At 42.7% G+C, this 19,899-nt stretch overlaps 1 protein-coding gene across 1 annotated transcript in view; it reads left to right on the top strand.

Moving 5' to 3' along the window:
• Positions 1-19,899, top strand: part of AFF3 (AF4/FMR2 family member 3) — a 345,664-nt gene that overhangs the window by 235,869 nt on the left and 89,896 nt on the right. Inside the window, 1 exon segment of the mRNA XM_019471217.1 lies at positions 16,011-16,062. Coding sequence (XP_019326762.1) covers positions 16,011-16,062 — 52 coding nt within the window.

Raw genomic sequence — 19,899 nt, forward strand, 5'->3', positions numbered from 1 at the left:
AGGTGAAGCAGAGGCTGAACAGCATAAGATGTTGGGTCACGGGTACATCTGAGGCAGTGCCGATGTGTTCCCAGTCGGGACCGGGAGTTTCCTTCCCCAGTTCTGGATCTGACTGAACAGTGTGACTTCGGAAAAAAACAGTGAATCTTTTTGCCTCAGTTTCCTCTTTCCGACTGAATGAGAATAGTCACGGGTTTGTTTACTTTTGACCTCACAGGGTGTTGGGAAATGTACCTACGTGGAGATCTCTCGCTAGAAAATAGTGTGATAGAATACAGCCCGATAATAAATTGGTACCTGTCTTGATAGGATGGGTCCTATTTCATACTAGTTAATGATCCTGGTAATAAGGAGAGTAAGTCCTTGTGCTTTGGTATTCGGCTAGAAGGAAGAGTTGGAGAAAGTGTCAATAAGAAAATTCTGGCAGACCTTTCGTTCACTCCTGATTCTTCCCTGACACAGCTTTAAATTGCATATACACTTCAAGCACAAGCTATTTATAAAAATATGTAGTGAGGGCTGTTTGCTGCATCTTTTGAACAGTGAAAACTTTTCTGCTGTTAGTGTGAGGATAATAGTACACTGAAAAATACAGAGTTATTTCTTTAGACTAAAAGACTCTGCTGGAGATAGCCTAAAGGTTTATAGAACTTCTGGAAAGTTGTTTACATATTTCAAAGTTCTTTATTGTCAGTCTCCTACATTTTTTGCCTATTTTATTCAGTATTTTCATCAGCCATCTGATGAAATATTTAGTGCCTGATAAACCATGTGCAACTAAAGTATTTTCTCTTATCAGTAAAAAATCATTTGCCTTGAAGGTAATATAGTGGGCTAAGTTAATTGCTGATGAAACTGGTTTTACTAGAGTGACACTGATGAAACTAACTCAATATTTAGTTTAGGAGATCCACTTTTGACCATTAACATTGTTACTACTAAATTCAATTCTTTAGAAATCAAGTCTCATCCCTCATATAGATGACTTTTTAAAGATATGTTGCATAATATAGACACAATGTTTGCTTACAAATTATTTGCAGTTGTACTACATTAATACGTTATTATCTGTAGAGTTTATTCTTACTTAAAAACAGATAATTACCCACAGCTCTGTCAATATTAAGTCCTGCATCTTTGATTTCCACACCCAAAAGTACTTCTGAAATAAAAATGATTGTTTTGATTGGACTCGATCTGGCATCAAATAATAGCAAGTTAAATGATACTTAATGCCATTTTTTCAAAAGTGGAGGCCGTAGGTAGATTCTGTAGGAGACTATGTAGAATTCAGTTCCTGGGAACTCAGTATCAGATAATCATAATTTCAAACATACATACCAACCAGCCAACCAACCAGTTGTATAATGGATTTGAGCAAGTGGTCTTAATTCCAAAAAGATTTTGTAAAAAAAAAACCCAAACAAACAAAAAAACCAAACAAAAACAAAAAACCAAATCCTTGAATTTCAGCCATGTAACAATCTGAGAATCCGTTTCCTGCATGCTTGATTCATACCAAGACTTGCTTACAACAGTGCTATGGTACAGAAGTTTGCTCCTATGGATGGCAGTCTGACAGCTGATAACAGAAAAAAATATTTCACAGAACGCTTCAATTAACAGCCAATGAGTGGGAAAAAAATGAAAGAAGCGAGTATGTTTTGTGGATGCAGGTGAAACTCAAACCAAGGCTAGTTTCAATACTTTGCAAACTGAATTAAATTAACTTCTGAATCAGCATGGGTAATTGATGTTTTGTTTGATACAATAAAAAATCATCTGGGTCAACTGAAAAAAAAAAATAGTTGCGTTCATTTTCTCAGCAAAATGAAAAAAATACATTCAGGGCTAATCGTCTCATTTAGCTTACCTCACTCCAGAAAGCACTTGGGGAGCCTCATTACAGCACTAGATACAAGCATATTTCAAAATAATGTTTTTGAAAGAAGAAAATGAAAGCATAGCATTTCAGAAATGTTGAAATTAATCATTTTACATAGAAATTAAACTTCTGTAGTTATTTAGGGAAAAGCATTTCTCAAATCTAGCAATTGCCAAGCATTTTGGCCAGTCCTCACGCTGTTCTTGATGGCTGAACTTTGTCAGAAAATTCCCCTTAGCTCTAAATCCCTCACACAAGACTCTAGTTAGAGCCACGTCCACGCTCGAGCCTTTGTGAAAAATGATTGTCGACATTTTTCTCAAGATGACTCAACACTTCCAAAGATGTAGCACGGCAGAAAGCATTATCAGACATCATTTAGACTTCCAGATTATTATTTTTTACAAGACGGTTGTGGTAGTTAGCAGCTGGGTGGTAGAATTTGGCAATCAGAATACAATTGTGTCTAATTCATTTTTATACACTACTCCTATTAGTTAAAAAAGGATATTTCTTTGGAAGTGACATTACGGCCCTGACATATGATTTTTGAATATGACTTTTTCTCAGAAACTGCCAGCATGGTACTGCCAGCATGCCAAGCTGGTGTCCGGGAGAAAATTTAAGAGCAGTGATAAAATGAAAGGGGAAAATAGAAGCTCTTCTTGCAAACAGGGGTTTGTAATAGATATTCTGACATGATATGAATGATGAGGTATGGAAAATTCATAACGGTGTGTAGAAGTGCAACACACACTCTGCACGTAGAAGACTGACCTATAACTCATAAGATAGTGTGTGTCGAGTGAGTTATGAGAGTTGTTCCCCGGTGTATATTTAAAAAGAGACATTAGAAAGGACATATAGCATGGTTTACTATTTGAGAGCTAACTTTTTTGTTTTTAAAGAAAAAATACACACTTTTTTTTTAAATACATATATATTGCAGTCCAGGTGGTGTATTGCTGCACAGCACATGCAGGATCTGAATGCCTGAAGTAAAGCCCTTCCCCTCTCTGAAGGAGCAGCCCTCAGTTGACTATTTCTGCTGTTGCAATGTCCAAAGGACATTATTTCTAAGAAAGAGGACTTTCCCATTTTGACTCCTAGAAGGGGACATCTTGAAGTGAAGCGAGCAGGCCAGAAGTGCTTGGTGCCACCAGACCCCAGGGCAGCTGAGGGTCTGTGCCAGGAAGCCCACGGACAACCCAAGCGCACACCTCGACCGGAGCTGCAGAATGCAATTTGAATTAGCGGGATCCCATGTGAGCAACCATCCCTTTAGTGCAGCTCCGTGCGAAGCAAAGGAACTATCTGACCACTGCAGATTGCACACGGTTTTCTCCCCCCAGCAGTGAAGTTCACGGCCACGTGCTCACCCCAGGTGCCAGCGCCTGCCTCCAGCTCCCCTGTCCCTGCAGTGCCTGTGCCCCGAGCCCTGGTGCTACCTGAGCAGCCCCTTCCCTCCCTCAGCCCATCTGCAGGAAAACCTGACAGCTCCTCCTCTATTTTGGTGGGACTGCTACCAATTCGGAGACGTCTGCCCCGTTGGGATTATCTTCTCCCCTTTCAGCATCTTGTGATCACACCAAAAGCAGAGGAGAAAAGAGAATACTATCACTAATGCACCATCTCCTAAGAAGATTGTTAGCGTGCTAGGCTTAGTAAAAATGTTGGAAATGCCCTGGCCATGGAGGTAGCCCCTTTGGGAGCAGCGCTACCCTGTTCTCTGAGCTGAGCACACAGGGTGCAGGTCTCCATAATGAGCAGCGATCCATTTGCCCCATGGGGCACAATGCTGCCTGGCGTTTTGGCCAAGAGCTTTGGTTTCCTTTTGTAGTCTGCCTGGTAAGGAAAAAAATGCATTTTTCCCTATGCCTAGCTTGGCTGCAGATGAAAGGCACTAAGAAGCCTGCTCATGGGAGAGGTTTAAGCCCGTTCCTGCAGAAATTTGAGGGCTGGAAATTTTGACAAAAATCACAGCAGCCCCTACATATTTAATACACACAACTCCCTGTAGCTCACTCCTCAGCATCAAGTGATGGCACATCAACCTGGCCATACATGAGCTTTCAGGTCTTTCTGCCCCTTGTTTCTTTTTTTTTTCTCCCTCTTGCCACACAGTGAATTAATTATTTGACAATATATTCTGACATTGTATTATTTCAACAATAGCGGAATGTAATGGTATGTAATTAGGAGCCAGAATATAATAGTGATATGAAGATGATTTTGGCAATGACATTTTTTTTAATTAACATTTCATTACTGCAAAAGTGTCATGCTATTGCCCTTTTCGGTGTGCGAACAACAGTGTCCATGGGTGAAAGGGATGACCCAGGAATGGACAGTGTGGTTTGCCACCCCTTGGACCCCGGTCGGGGATTCTCCCGAGGCACTGCTCTTCCATACCATGAGAACCTACAAGGGCACAATATATTTTAAAGTCTCTGTAAAGTGTTGATTTTACAGTGAAACTCCTTCCACTTCTGCAGGGGGGGTTGGTTTTGTTTAGGGGGGTGTCTGTGAAGCATCTGGGGTTGTGAGAAGTCTGTTGCACCACGGACCTGTCAATTTTCTATTTTTTATCCTCGCAGCCCATATCTTTAAATGAAATGGTATGCTTCCTTTCACGGTAGCCAACTGGGTTCTTGTCTGTTTATTTGCTTGTTTTAATAATTTTTTCTCCATCTAGTCAAATAAACCTGTAAATTCAGTGTGTACGCTATGGAACCTCATCCAAAACTATACTGTCTCCTTCCTGACAGGGCTGACAGAGAGTATAATCACTTGTATTGTCCAGAGTACTATTTACATAAAGGAGCAATAAATACCTGTTGAAATTTTTACTGGAGGCCTCCCAGATGGATGGTTCATTTATTATTACAGACAGGGTTTCATTTACTTAGTTATTAAAAGAAGCAGGCCGCTACAGCTCATTTATAACTATATTAAAACTAAATGAAGCTATAACTATTGCAGACGGGACTGAGTAAAATACATATAGTGGCTTTCCAGGAAACAGCTAGGAAAAGTATTTAAAAGGAAATGCTGAAAACTTTGGGGGTCCTGGTGTGTCTTTCACAGCCGTGCTTCTACTGGCTGGAGCTCGGGAGGTTATGGAGGAGGTATAGTTCCCACATGTTCCTGTCCTGCCACTCAGTGCCATACATATATTCTGCAGAAGCCTCCCTGTATCTGCTTGTCAGCCATGTGCCATTGGGAGGGACTGAATTAGCCTGTTTCTCCCCTCCTCTAGCCTTTATTGACATGAAAAGCTCCAGCTGGGGATATCGAATAAGCTTTTTCTTTATCTCAGAGCCAGAACATCACTGTAACTCCAGTTACAGGAGGGGACAGAGCTGCTCCGTCAGCACCGATCTGTAAAGCAAAGGCAGATTCATCAGGTGGATACCAGAGGTCTTAGTTTTGACGGTATCACCAGAGGTCCAGCGCAGCCGGCCGTGAAATTAAAATAAAGGTTGTGGATGGTCTTTGTGGCACTTTCCTAGCATTGAGGACATTTCGCCAGACATATTCACCCCTGCTTTGAATAAAGATAAATCAGTCACTGGATGGGAAGCACATGGTTGCCTGGGAACTAGATCATGATTTTATTATGTCCAAGCTAGACAAATAAAGGACAGTCCCGACAAGGAAAGGCTGATGTCCCAAAGTGGAAGATATTGTTGACCAGAAATTGATGGGGTAGAAAAACCTAGAAACAAGGAATTTTGGAAGTTTTTAAGCAGAGCTTGTTAGGTTACCAAAAGGCTGCATTTCCACAGTCAAGGAAAAACCCAACTTTGCTGAAAGCTAGCTCAGCTTCAGTGGTGAGGTAGAAGTAGCAATTAGAAATGAAAAAGCAATCTGTACAATAGAGATGAAATACAAAATACTTTTAAAATGAAAGGGGAAGATAACAATCGATCTAAAAGAGAAATTATAAAATACTGAAGACGGATAAAAGGGGTGGAGGATACCAGAGGAAAGTTCAAGGACAATGAGAATAAGGGTTTTCTTAAGGTATATAAAGAACAACAACAACAAAGAAATTCTAGCAATAGCCCCTTATTAGCTGGAAATATTAAAGCTGTTAATAATATTAGAGTCAATAAATTTTTTTTTTATATGAGAAAAAGCAGGGTGCCTAGTAGATGGGCAGGAAGCTGAACAGTGTCTGGAGACAATAAATTATTTAAAATCAGTTACCATGGATACAAGTATCCATAAGCCTCAGATCTTCCATGCTACCACATAGCCATGAAGGCCACTGACTAGCAAAATCTGAGGGTCGTTTGTGATGTACCTTGAAACGTGGCGTAAACCCCAGGAGACAGCTCATGCTGTGCAATATGCCAAAAGGCCAAGGAAGAAAGTTTAAGGACAGGTCGCCTGTCCTACTGCACACAAAGTTTGGGGGGAGCCCAAACAGGGTTCCTTTAATACCACTAAGGAACTGAAGGATAAGAGCATAATTATTTGCATTCAATGTTTTACTTTCAAGGAAAGAAATGTAAACCAAAGCTGATTTCATTCTGTGAGGAGCTGGCAACTAGGACATGGTAGGAAATTATATTCACCAATGGTAAAACTTTGTGGAGGATGACAGAGAAAGAAACAGTAAGGATGGAGCAGGTTATCAAAGAGTCTGAATAATTTGATAATTCAGCCTCACTTAAACAAAGGAGGCTTGAAAGAAACCAACACGAAGTTGTATACCCCAGAACAAGGAATGTCCTCCTGACTCCGTTTTTAAGTGGGGACTCTACCCTGGGAAGCTGCAACTCTGAAAACACTTGAGAGATGGAGGTGAGCGGGCAGCTGGAAGTCAGCACCGGCAGGATGCCCTGGCACAGAGAGACGGCGTGAGCCTCTGGCGTGCAGGGCAGGGCCCAGGGGATCACACAGGGACACGGAGCTGCCGCTTTCCCCATCGCTTTGATGATACAAGACACTTCTCATTTTGGCGCAGCAAAGTTTGAGAACCTCTAGCCTAAATGATCTCATTTCCCTTGCCGAACCAGCGAGATAGGGATAAACACCACCAGAGCCTCGGGTATGAACGTTGCTAAATGAACGGTCAGCGTTATACGGGTGACTGCAGTCATCTGCAAGGGAGCACGAGAATAAAAATGTGTGGGATGATGACTCCAGCATGAGGACATGTGCTTATAATGCTGGGGATTAGGCAGAAAGAGGCTATTTGTAAGGGAATAATCACCGAGTACAAAATCAGATGCTGCACCTTCAGTGGGGAGACTTGGCAGTGGCGGTTCTGTCTCAGACACATTAAATTCCCCAAGATTTCTGCCACAACGGCTGACACACAAGGCAGTAGTGCAGTTCACGCCCTCTTATTTCATTTCGCATTTGAAATGAATATTTTGTAGATGGCAGCATCAGCAATTGCTAGGAAATCAGAGGGAGAGAGTTAGTAAATAACTGCTAATCACACCCAGAGAGCCTGGGGGAAGCAGGGGCAGGGAGGCAAGAAACAGATTGGAAAATTGCAAGCAGCGCATTCAAAACTTTTATTCCCCCAATGTGTTTCCTCCTGTCACACAGAGCATGATTAGCCATGAAACTTTGGTGAGTCCTCAGAGTGATTGGACTACTTAGGCAGGTGCTTAGGCGTGAGCTGCCAGTACGTCGCTCATCACTCTTCCCTCTCTCTGAGTATTCATGCATTTTTAGGTGGCTTCCTTGCTCGGGGAATGGGCTCACACTGCTTTTCTGAAGAATTTCTCCCATTTTTAAGGAGGTACTCTGGGTCCTTCTGCCCAAACATCATTCTCGGGAAGTGCTGTGGACTGTGGGGCACTTTCTTGCCACCCTGCCAAGGAGTTAGAAAATTCAGGGTATGATTCAATTGCATCCGTTCTCCCTTTCTTTAAATGGGGAGACCATCACCGGGGCAAACACAGTCGCTCACTGGGGCAGCTGCTGCAGAGGAAACCTTATTTCAGCTTCTGCTCATAGGAGAGAGTGATGGCTGTATCACTCGGAGGCGACTGCCTTTCATTTCTAATGAGACCGTCAGTGTAATGGGAATTTAGCAGAGCATTTAGCCGTTTTAAATGGTTTTGGAGAGCGGTGTAGACCAGCCTAGATGGATTCAAGCCAAGGACAGAAAACTTTTGCTTCAGAGCATCTATTTTTTATTGGAATTGCTAATTCTATTTCTATAGACTGAGTCTGTTTTTCAGGCATTTAAATTGTACACTCTGGAATTAAATCTCACATTGATATATATGCTTCATTCCAGCATTAAGTACATTAATATTTCACCAGCCTGATTTTACTGGCCTTCTCCCTCTGTTTTTAATTAGATTTGACGGTATTCTCTATAATCGTGTTTTCCTACATGTTTCTGTGTAGCAGAACTTGCACAAACTGTTTGTGGAGGGGTTTTCACAACTTAAACATCATATATTCAGAGTGAATTTTAGATGCTGCAACCAGTGCTTGCAGAGATCTTACAAGCCTAGTGAAAGCTCTATTACAGCATTTTTAAAATATCCTCTTGATCTAGTTGTTTACCTGAATCCATAAGCTTTTGACTTTATTTCATATAAAACACGAATAAATACTACACTTTTCAGATAATATAAATGCATGAGCTTTTTTAAAGTGAAACATTTGCATCAGTTATAGCACTAAAGTGAAAAATAATTTCAGCAATCAGAATCTAATTAATTAAAAATTACTACTGTATAAAAACAGCTACTCCTATATTTAGGATTAGTAAACAAAGCTATTTGAAATACCTGTTTTGGCTGTAGGTAAGTAGCAAATATAACTGGCCATCTGTTATGTGCAAGTAACCAAGGTAATAGCAAGCAGATTGGTTTCCCTTTTTTTTTTTTTTTAAAGGAAGGAAACGTGTTCATCTGTTTCTTATGAATTCTCCATACTTCTTCCCAGGAATATTTTTCCTTGCATTTCTCTTTTAGAAAGCAACCAAAGACAGCCAGAAACCATAGGTACATTTGTCTTATTGGAGTTTAAGTCATATTACGAACGTGAGCAGTCGTAGCTGAAATAATCCCAGTAACATAAGGGCCCAGTCTGGATAGGAATGGCAGGTTCCCACCTGGCGTTCTCTCTCATTTTGCTGGGAACAAGAGTTAAAGGTCTTGCACAGTGTTGTGCCTCCAGGAAGGTTTTGTTTTGTTTTTCTACAACGTGAAGCAATACTTTTCTTCTCCTATATCAGCACATCGGTTGTGACTTTCAACATCTGGAGCCAGTCTGAAAGCTTTCTAGCCTACTGCTACTTAGAATAGTTTTCTTTCTGGGTTTCTGGTAATATTGAAACTAATGTCCAGTTCTTGGAAGGTCGCTATGCATTTATGGGAAAGAAAATAAAATGTCAATATTGTGCATTAAAAAATAAGGTAATTTTCCAAAACCAGTCTCATTCAGATGAAACATTGTGGCGGCATAAACTCGAATGAGCACTTAGTTATCTGATTTTCATATTTCATCACAACTCTTTGCTTTGTGGGGTTCCTCTTCAGCTAAAATCAAAGTATTTTTCCACTACTGAAGTTCCTTTCCTACATAATGAGCAGAAATCACAAAAGTCTGTAATAAACACGGTATTCTGACTGAGATGCTGCCTAGCATTAAAATGGAACAATATACTTGATCAGATTAACACATTCATGAGATCTTTCACAAATTTCAACGATGGTGACTTTTGAATTTATTTAAATGACAATTGCAACGTACGTATATTTGTGCCCCGGGCTTGCAAACCATGGGCATGTTCTCTCCTAAAGCATTAGTGTTAATGATTTAATTACTAACAATATTTTTCCTTTCCCATCTCGATTTTTTTTTTTTTGTTCTAATTATCAAAATTATCATGAAGACCATATCTCGTATAGTAGCTGAGACCACCAGAGGGACACATGGAGGGTTTTACCCCTCATTTTCATAACCTCTCGTGGAAATTTTCAGGGCCTCTTCTCTTGTCTTTTGATTTACGTGCCAAAAGGGAATCTCTCTAATCACAAAACAAAACCACAGAGGCATTTTTTCAGAATTTTACGCCTCAATAAGTAATTTGCAGGGGGGGAGGAAAGAATTCATTAGGCCGAGGAATGTGAAATGTATCAGAGGTTAAAGTAAAATGCAAGGTGTGATGCCTGCTGCTTCTTTCATGTGCACGAGCAGATGTGAAGGATAATTCCCGGGTGGGGCCATGTCTTCACCCTGGAAGAAAATAGATATCCTCCTAAGTAGGGCTACACTGGAAGGGTCTCAGTCTGGCTCCAGATGTTGAAAGTTGCAACTGATTCCCAACTGGCTGTTGAAGACCGCCTCCCCCAAACACCACACCATCGACATCTTCCCTCCAGCTCTTTCAAACCCAAAAATCTTTGACCTGGGCCCTGGCTCTACCCTCACACTTGAAACTTGATGTTACTTTGATGTTACTTCCCAGAGGGGAAACTAGATGTCTTCCTGCTTATCCCCTGGACTCTGGCTGGGGCTGAAGATTATCGTATTTGAGAAGTCGTGGCAGTCCGGTGAAGTTCCCACTGACTGGAAAAGAGGAAACATAACCCCCATTTTTAAAAAGGGAAAAAAGGAAGACCTGGGGAACTACAGGCCAGCCAGTCTCACCTCTGTGCCTGGGAAGATCATGGAACAGATCCTCCTGGAAGCTATGCAAAGGCACATGGAGGACAGGGGGGTGATTCGAGACAGCCAGCATGGCTTCACCAAGGGCAAGTCCTGCCTGACTAACCTAGTGGCCTTCTATGATGGAGTGACTACATCGGTGGACACGGGAAGAGCCACGGATGTCGTCTCTCTGGACCTCTGTAAGGCCTTTGACACAGTCCCCCACAACATCCTTCTCTCCAAACTGGAGGGGTATGGATTTGATGGGTGGACTGTTCAGTGGATGAGGAATTGGTTGGATGGCCACATCCAGAGGGTAGTGGTCAATGGCTCAATGTCCAGATGGAGATCGGTGACGAGTGGTGTCCCGCAGGGGTCCATATTGGGACCAGTACTGTTTAATATCTTCATCAATGACCTAGACAGTGGGATGGAGTGCACCCTCAGCAAGTTTGCAGATGACACCAAGCTGAGTGGTGTGGTTGACATGCCAGAGGGACAGGATGCCATCCAGAGAGACCTGGACAAGCTCAAGAAGTGGGCCCGTGTGAACCTCATGAGGTTTAACAAGGCCAAGTGCAAGGTCCTGCACCTGGGTCGGGGCAAACCCCAGTATCAATACAGGCTGGGGGATGAAGGGATTGAGAGCAGCCCTGCCGAGAAGGACTTGGGGGTACTGGTGCATGAAAAGCTGGACATGAGCCAGCAATGTGCGCTCGCAGCCCAGAAGGCCAATTGTACCCTGGGCTGCATCAAAAGCAGCGTGGCCAGCAGGTCGAGGGAGGTGATTCTGCCCCTCTACTCTGCTCTGGTGAGACCCCACCTGGAGTACTGCGTCCAGCTCTGGAGCCCTCAGCATAAGAAAGACACGGACCTGTTGGAGCGGGTCCAGAGGAGGGTCACGAAAATGATGAGGGGGATGGAACACCTCTCCTATGAAGAAAGGCTGAGAGAGTTGGGGTTGTTCAGCCTAGAGAAAGGGAAGGTTTCGGGGAGACCTTCTTGCAGCCTTTCAGTACTTAAAGGGGGCTTATAAGAAAGATGGTGGCAAACTTTTTAGCAGGGCCTGTTGCGACAGGACAAGGGGGAATGGCTTTAAACTACAGGGGGGTAGATTTAGACTAGATATAAGGAAGAAATTTTTTACGCTGAGGGTGGTGAAGCACTGGCACAGGTTGCCCAGAGAGGTGGTGGATGCCCCATCCCTGGAAACATTCCAGGTCAGGTTGGACGGGGCTCTGAGCAACCTGATCTAGTTGAAGATGTCCCTGCCCACGGCAGGGGGGCTGGACTAGATGACCTTTAGAGGTCCCTTCCAACCCAAACTATTCTATGATTCTATGATAATCCTTGCTTGGGACTTAACTTCCCAGCAACAACAAATCAGGAGAAAAGACAGACAGACAAAACAGTGAAGCTGCAAGTCTCAACTTGACCATTTCCTTTGACCAATGTGGTTCCCAGGCAGCCTGCGATGGCCTCCCATCCCAAACTCCGGGTACTTTTGACCAGGAGCATCTCCTGGCCCTTCGACATGCTAGGATGAGCAGGAGTCCCACAGGGTCCCTCTGCAGTGCCCCACATGGTCACCCCACCGTGGTAGCCTACTGAACCAAAGCAGTGAGCAGCCCCCAGATAAAACAGGTCAGGCTTTCTGACAAGCTATGTAGGAGATTTGGACACACAGTCACATTCAAGTTGGCAGATGTTGGATATCGATGCCGTCTAGAAGACTTTGTCTATTTTCCATTGAATGTGCGTAACCCCTCACGCCCCTCCTTTCCAACCGTAACTGAGTGGCCCAGCACCCCAGGCTGCACCCCTTAATTGGTTACTGGAGAAAGAAACCAGCTGGCTTGCTGAGGCATTTCTCAATATCCCAAACTCATCCTCATCTCCTTTCATTATGTCTCTACCTGTCACACTATTTGCAGAGAAAGGAGCAAATGCATTAATATAGAGTGCAGTGAGCTCTCCTGCCTGAGCCTCCCACACCTCGCTGCCTCCGCGACCTCACGGAGATGTCACTAAAAATGTGTAATTAGGTTCTGCAAAGTGACTTCCTGACCATATGCGCTCTTTTCAAGTGCAGAAGCCCTAAGTGGTGGTGTGTGTTTTTCAGAGCTGCTTCGAGTACCACTTCATTTTTCTAGCTTTTGTTTACAAAGTTATATTTACTTATCTTTTTACCAGTACCCAAGCACATCAAAGCCAAGTCCTTTTCAAAAAATCTTAAAGCCCGTGGATGGTGTCACTTACTGGCCTGGATTTTGCGTATTCTGAAAAAGGTGTTATAGAAAATAGCTATAGATAGGCTGTGTTGAAAAGGCTGTGTTTGCACATGAGCTTGTATGTGTTTGTCTGTCCATCCTTGTACTAGTTTGCCAAAATACGTAAAGAAATCCCATCCCGAGCAGGGGTTGATTTAAACATGATCTGAAGTGCTCTGCTAACATAGGACGTACCAAAGCTCATTTTGTGCTGAATCTGTGCCAAAGTGCTTTTCAGATAAATTACAAATTAATGTAATGCCTCTTGTGAGCTTAAAGTATTTTTCTTCTCCTCTGTTCTCTCTCTCTTCAAGTGGGGTCTGCTGGTCCAGTTATGGACTTTTTCTTTTAACCGCCATCGTTGTCATGGTGGAAATGAGTTGCTGAGGAGGAGCGTTCCTCAAAAGCATCCAGACTCAAAATTGATCTAGCTTCCTTAAGATGCTTACTGCAAACTGGAGTCCCTATAACACAAACACCTCCTCCTCACCCAAGGTGTGCTTCAGCCTGGGCTGTGAGAGCTGCCTGGTGCCCAAGGAGCCTCCCTCTCCAGGACTGCTGGCAGGTGAAACTGAAGTTGCCGGTGACAGTGTGTCCTGCTCTGGCTGTAGCTTTGTAGATCAGGGCTGAGGGCCTCACCTGACAGTGAAAGGAGTCTGGGAACCAGTGAAGACTTTTAGGCATGGAGGTTATACCTGCACAGCTCCTGCCTTTACAAGGTAGACCACTACATTGGCAAGCTGCCTTAACCTGACACATCCTTGTGACAAATACATGGATCAGGCGGGTCAGATCCCACTCTAGGGAAAAAAAGCAAGCAAGCAAGCAAGGAAGCATTTTATGATAACCTGTTTTCTTCTATCCCCAGTGTTAGGAGATTGTTTGTACGCTGACGGTAGTTCCAAAAGGGGCCGTGAGCCCTGGGCAGACAGTGCTTTTCTTGGAGAGCAGCACTTCTGAAATGAGAAACAGACAGGGAAAACAAAGACGGGCTAAAACATACAAGCAAGGAGAGGTTGATGGGCCAGCGCTGCGGTTTCTTGTTCCTTTTGTGTGGATGGTTCTTGCTTGCACTCCCAGTGCCTCACCTTAGCTCCACTCACACCTCCACACAATCTGAAGGCTTCAAAGCATCATAGTTGCTTCTAATCACAGACTCAAAATACGCATTTTTGGTTTTAGTTGATACAAAAAGCCAGGACACTAAGAAATGCATAGAGCTACCTAGAACATTTCATTATATGCTTTTGATTTTCCAAATTCCATTTAGGAGAAGAGCTAAATTGCTAAATCCTAAATAATGTACTTACCTACCACCTCACTAGCAGAAATTCACGCACTCAAACTCAAGGGAGAGCCGGCAGTGACACCCTGGGTGCTCTGCTTTTCACACAATAAGCGCATCTCTCTCTGGTTAAATCACTATCAGTGCAGATTTCATCATATTTAATTACATAGTGCCCAATCCCAGATCTCAGCTTTCTATTTTCAAGCACTATTTTCTCAGGGATGCCCTAAACAGATCTAACTTAAGAAATGAGCAATTATAAGATTGTTTGGATCCCTGTAAGTGGTGGGATCCAAAGCCAATGTGGATCTTGCAATGTTTACAGGAAGCTTTGCCTCTCTGCATATTTTAGCTCCTAGGAGCTATAGCTGTATCCCGTGTCATTCATACCTGTCCCATTTGCCCACTTCTCAGCAGGGTTTGTTAGCTTGGCCGGTGGCTGCATCGATACGGCCACCGGAGTTTTTGCTGACTCGGGAGATGGCAGAGCGAGCTTTTTCCTGCCTGTGGACATATTTCCGGATAAAACATGGGCAAGTCTTGCTGTGAGATTGTCAGGTCCCTCTAACTCAATGGGTGTCCTATATATTTGAGGTGTCTGCATTGCAATGAGATTTTGCTGAATTTGATATGTTGGTTTTACAGAGGAAAAATCTTGGCACAAGTAGAAGGAAATGGGGGAGAAAAGCAAGACAAGAGTCCTTAAGAGGTGAACTAGTGGGATTTTCTGCTCTGACCCCTGATTCTGTTCTTATACACCTACGTTCCCCGAAAGGTGCCGCAGGGAAGTAGGGAAGCAGCTGTGACGGCAGCAGCAGGCAGGGACTGTACGTATAGCGAGGAGCTGAGGAGAGGGTGGTTAGGCTCGGTGCTCTTTTAAGACACGGCACACCATGTCGCCCATGTAAGAGTCACACTTTTCAGGCACGCTCTTGGAAGTTCTAGGCACAAGTACAAGGAGGTGGTTTGAAATTACTACATATGTCTTCCTGAGATATTTACACTCCGGGGACCACCCACATCACAGGATGTGTTTGAATTGCTCACCAAGCTTTCTTCTGGAGTTGAGACGAAATTACAAATTCTCTTTTCCCAGAACGCAAGAAAAATTAGCAACTTTCTGAATTATTATTATTATTATTATTACAGAGGTGTTTTTTAAAAATAGGTCCCATTCTTGAAGACCTTTCAAGCACTGGGAGAAATCTTTGCACCTCTTCAACTCCTTTAACTGCTGGTTACTTAACCCTAGCTTGTAAAAAAAAGGCATGGAGGTAAAAACAAATTCTTCTTTGTGAGCCAGTTTAAGCAAGTTGAGGAAAGGATATGGGAAGGGAGGATGAAATCCCCATTAGAAAAGATGCATTATTTTCTATGTTTATACGACAGTGAAATCCTTGTGGATACTCTTGTGCACTGAGACAATATATTTTAGTTTTAATTGTTTCAGTCAATGTCAATTTTACATCAAACATGCAATAAAGTAAAAATGGCCTTTGGGAAACATCACTGAATCTTATTTTGTGCTGCAGTACTGCCAGTGTAAATATCTACTTCTGTTTTGTAAGCTTAAAGCCAAATGGAACAAAATTTTCCTTTCAGATAGACTACTGACCTGTCAGCATCAAAAATATTATTTTTAGCATATAAAAATTAATTGTCAGTGATTATAATAACAAGAATCTTTGCAAAATCCATTATTACTCTAGTAAACATTTTCCCTTAGGCAGTAATAGTAGGAAATGAATTAAGAAGTTAGTTGATAGCAACTGGATAAGAAAAAATTATAAAGTGTCACATCTACAGAGTTACTGGGATAAAATATATTTTCTTTCTATTTAAATTATTAAATGTTTACAGTAGCTCAGAGAAAACATCAGACCTAAAGCATTTTGGTAAATTATAATTTATTCTACTGCTTGCTTTCCAGAATGCTAGAAGATGACCTCAAGTTAAGCAGCGATGAAGAAGAGAATGACCAGGTAAGAACCAGACAACTGACATGTCACTTGTAGCATGTTTCATGTTGAGACTGAGCTACTGCAAATATTTTGCTAATGCTTTTTCAAAACATACATAAAGGTTATCAAAATACATGCAGTACTGTAACTGGAGTAACAGATGTTGCTGCTCAGAGCCAGCCCGCGTGTGCTAACTGCTGGATTGGTGGGGAACGGTCTGCAGTGCTCTTGATTTATTACCTTGATGCGACCCAGAAGGTTTTTGTATCAGTCTCCTTCTGATTTGATTTTGTTTTGTTTTAAAGAGCGGACAAGGAGGGGAGAAACAGGAATTCTGGATTAAGGGTTCAGGCCAAACCCTGCAGTCATGAGCTGGCCCCAGGGATTAGCCGCTGGGGCTGCTTACCTCTTACCTGTCTAGAGCCTCGCCACCATCTCCCCAGCCCTCGCCTCTCCTCTGAGCATTTTCGGTCCTGTCTCTGCGTGGCCCATGCATGCTAAGAAAGCTAAGGACAGCTGAGAAAAAGCCTTGGCTGTGTGTTTGCTTCACTCCATAACACAGCAATTAGGACGCTTGCCTGGGTTTTAACAACCCCAAACTACCTGACTGGGAGCAGATACGTCAGCCAAAGTTTTCCATGTGTCAGAAGATCTGGGGTTTGTTGGCAGGGGGAGGTGTCTCCCAATTTTTCCTTAAAACATGGCTGTGTTTTGTCTAAATAATTAAGTACTCACTAGAATAGGGCTGGATCTTGACGTTCCCATGGCCGGCCGAGTGGCTCGTTGCCAAGCGGTGCTATGCCACACTCTCTCCTTCTCAGTATACTGGCATGGGCGATTTGGTTGGGGATGAGAGGGCAAGAGCCCCTTCCCTTCCTTCTTGCACTAAAATGCATGTCCCATGCCTTCACCAGAGCATATGAGGGCAGTACTGCCCCTGGTTGCATCTCACAGATGGATCCAGACCTGGATATAACATGAGTTTCAAATGTGATTATTTCAGTCAAGGGTAACTGGAGCTACCTAGACTTCTGAAATTCAGGATCTTAGACAAATAATTCTAGGTATGTAGGCATGAAGCTCTTCCAGGGTTTTCTTTAACTCTTGTTATTAGAAGTCTCTACTTTAGAATATATTCCAAATAACAGGTAAATCAAAACCTTTTAATATTTATACTAAACCATTATTTCATCTATTTTGAGCAAAGCTTCTTGGTGTTAAGAAGATTCAGCACATAGATTCAATTATTTACATATTTATACAATTTATTTTTCTTTAATGTATTTCATCCTGAAACACTTCACATTTAATTACTCTTCCTGCTTGTCTAGATAGTTTAAAATACAGCGCATAGACAGCGTAGGGCAAAGGAAAGTGAGGGACAGAAGGGATGTCTGAAGAATAACAATAGCACACCAAGATGCCGTGGTGCCTGCAGCGAGGGGCTGCATGGTAGGGGAGGGGGGAGCCAGTGGTCAGGAGAGATGGCTTGTCTTTTGGGTAGGAAGGGAGATGGGATCCTGAGTAATGGATGTCAGTGTGGAACAGGCTGGCAAAGCCAGAGAACTGAAATACTGGTTTGCTTCACAGCAAGCAGAAAAGGACACGTGAAAGTGTCTATCGTGCAGGAGATAAAAGAACATTAGTAGGTTTAGGCGGAGAAGGGATCGTGGAAAAGTACTGCTGTTTGGGTGTGCACACATGGTACCTTCGGTTTAGCGCTACCGCTTACAACTATTAACATCTTTCATGCGCTTGGATTGCTCAGTATCATGTGTGCTACGCAAGGTCTTCGCTCAGTAACCAGAGCTTTAAGGTACAGCTCATACAGCCTGGGTCTTTTGCCTCGGTGCTCCAACAAGCTCTGCAGAGCCAGGACAGAGTCTGCCACCCGCGCGGCAAAGAGCAGAGCTGAGATCCCAGTACTCACTTCTAATCATCACGGGCCCTAGCATGAGCAACCTTCGGCAATTACTTTGTGACTTGGTCCCCTTTCCTAGTCACATTTTTTTCTAACTTGACTGTACAGATAAAAATCTCCTGGAGGCACAGGCTGGCTCCTGCTATCTGAAATGCTTTGCAGAACCTCAGCTGAGACCTGCAGGTTTGCTTAATGAACAATCCTAAATAAATATGCCTGCGGGATAACAAAACACTAAGTTTCCATCTACCTAGCAGGAAATAGGCCCAAAAAAGAGTAACACAGACCCTCTCTGCCAATAAATGCCCAGATTACAACATTGATCTGTGTCTAAATGTCAGTGGAAGAACCCATTTTCTTTTACTTCCTAATTCTGAGGCTCTTTAATCTCAGATCTCCTCCTGAGCTCAGGAACAGGAAAGAAAGAAATCAAAGATGAAGGGATAGGAACAGTACATGAGTGATTCCCAGATAGTCCTTACACAATTAATTAACCTTTGAGCACCCAGACTCATTTAAGTAGTCCAGTTTCTTAAAGAGCTGAAGGTGAGCTGTACAAGAACCGGGAAGCTTTTCATTTTGCTAATATCTAAACAGGGAAGTTTAGGGGAAAGACTTTGAAAACTCCAGAGGAGATTTTGTGTTTGCATCTGAAATTGCCAAGCAGCGGACGGAAAGTTTCTGAAGCGGTGCAAAGGGGGACAGGTGCTCCTGCACTCCCAGGGCTGGTATTTGAAGGGCAGTGACTGACCCAGGGAATGTGAGCCACGGATGAGGGAGGCCAAATGCAAGACAGAGACATGATTAAGAGCTTCAGGACCAGCAGTGGGCAAGGCATTCCCAACCCTTCCCTCCACATCAGCAATTAAGGTAGTGAGATTCACAGACCCAGGAGAGGCAAAAGAGGCTGGGTTTGAGCTGAGTGTCTGTGCGCCCACAGTAATTACATTATCCACACATATTAGTCTCTTAATTTTAATTACATAAATGTATTTTTCCTCTTTAATGAGCATAGTTTATCCATTTAAACTGATCGTTTTAATTTTACAGGCAGTGATCGTAGGATCTAATATGCAGAGGGAAAATTTCCTGTTGGCATATTTTACATCACATAGATTGAAGAAAATATACTTTTTAATCCCCAATCAATATCTGAAGAGCATGCAATTAACAGATACCAAGGTAGTTAACATAAATCTGCAAGTTAAAGAGCCAATTCATTTTGATTTATAACACATAGAGTAATAATTTCATCATCGTCTCTCCCAGAAAGCATCTGAAGCTTTGTAGCATGAAGATGTCAAAATTGTACTTAAGATTGTTCGGAGTACTGAATTGTAGTGGTTATTGCCTTTTGGTTCCTTGAAGTGTGGCATAGCACATGAAACAATCCCCATTATAATACCCTGCTCTTCTCCGTAGAGGTCACTGGATAACTTAAATCAGTCTTGGGTGAAATATTAAAAGGAGATTGTCAATTGTAATATGAACAATTATCTTTTTTCCCCCCTACTTGTCCTTTTACAATATGAAAATTTTGTAATAGAAAGTAGTTCCTTTAAGGGGAAAAAGATCCCTGGCATCATTTGTGCAATTCATGTCAATCAATAGCCAAATAAATTAACTGACTGGTATGCATACATGGAATAATAATCTAACATATTTTTGCTACCCAAGTCTGCTTCCTTGTATGCATTTTTTCTGCACGGGATCAGGTTGGTTGCCGCTGAAGTTTTGTGGCTGTGAAAATTTATTACCCACAGAGTCAATCTGCATTCTGGCTGCCAAGTCTGAATAAATAGAGTCATTGTGCTTGTCTGGAATATGTAACCAAAGTTCATCCAGTCAGCTTGACTTTCACATCCCATGGGATTCATAAAAGCCAACACCCTGGTATGTGCTCTTGATTCCTGCCAAAATTTTGTAAAATTGTATAA

Source organism: Aptenodytes forsteri, unplaced genomic scaffold (assembly GCF_000699145.1).
Source record: "Aptenodytes forsteri isolate BGI_AS27 unplaced genomic scaffold, ASM69914v1 Scaffold96, whole genome shotgun sequence".
NCBI classification, from domain to species: Eukaryota; Metazoa; Chordata; class Aves; order Sphenisciformes; family Spheniscidae; genus Aptenodytes; species Aptenodytes forsteri.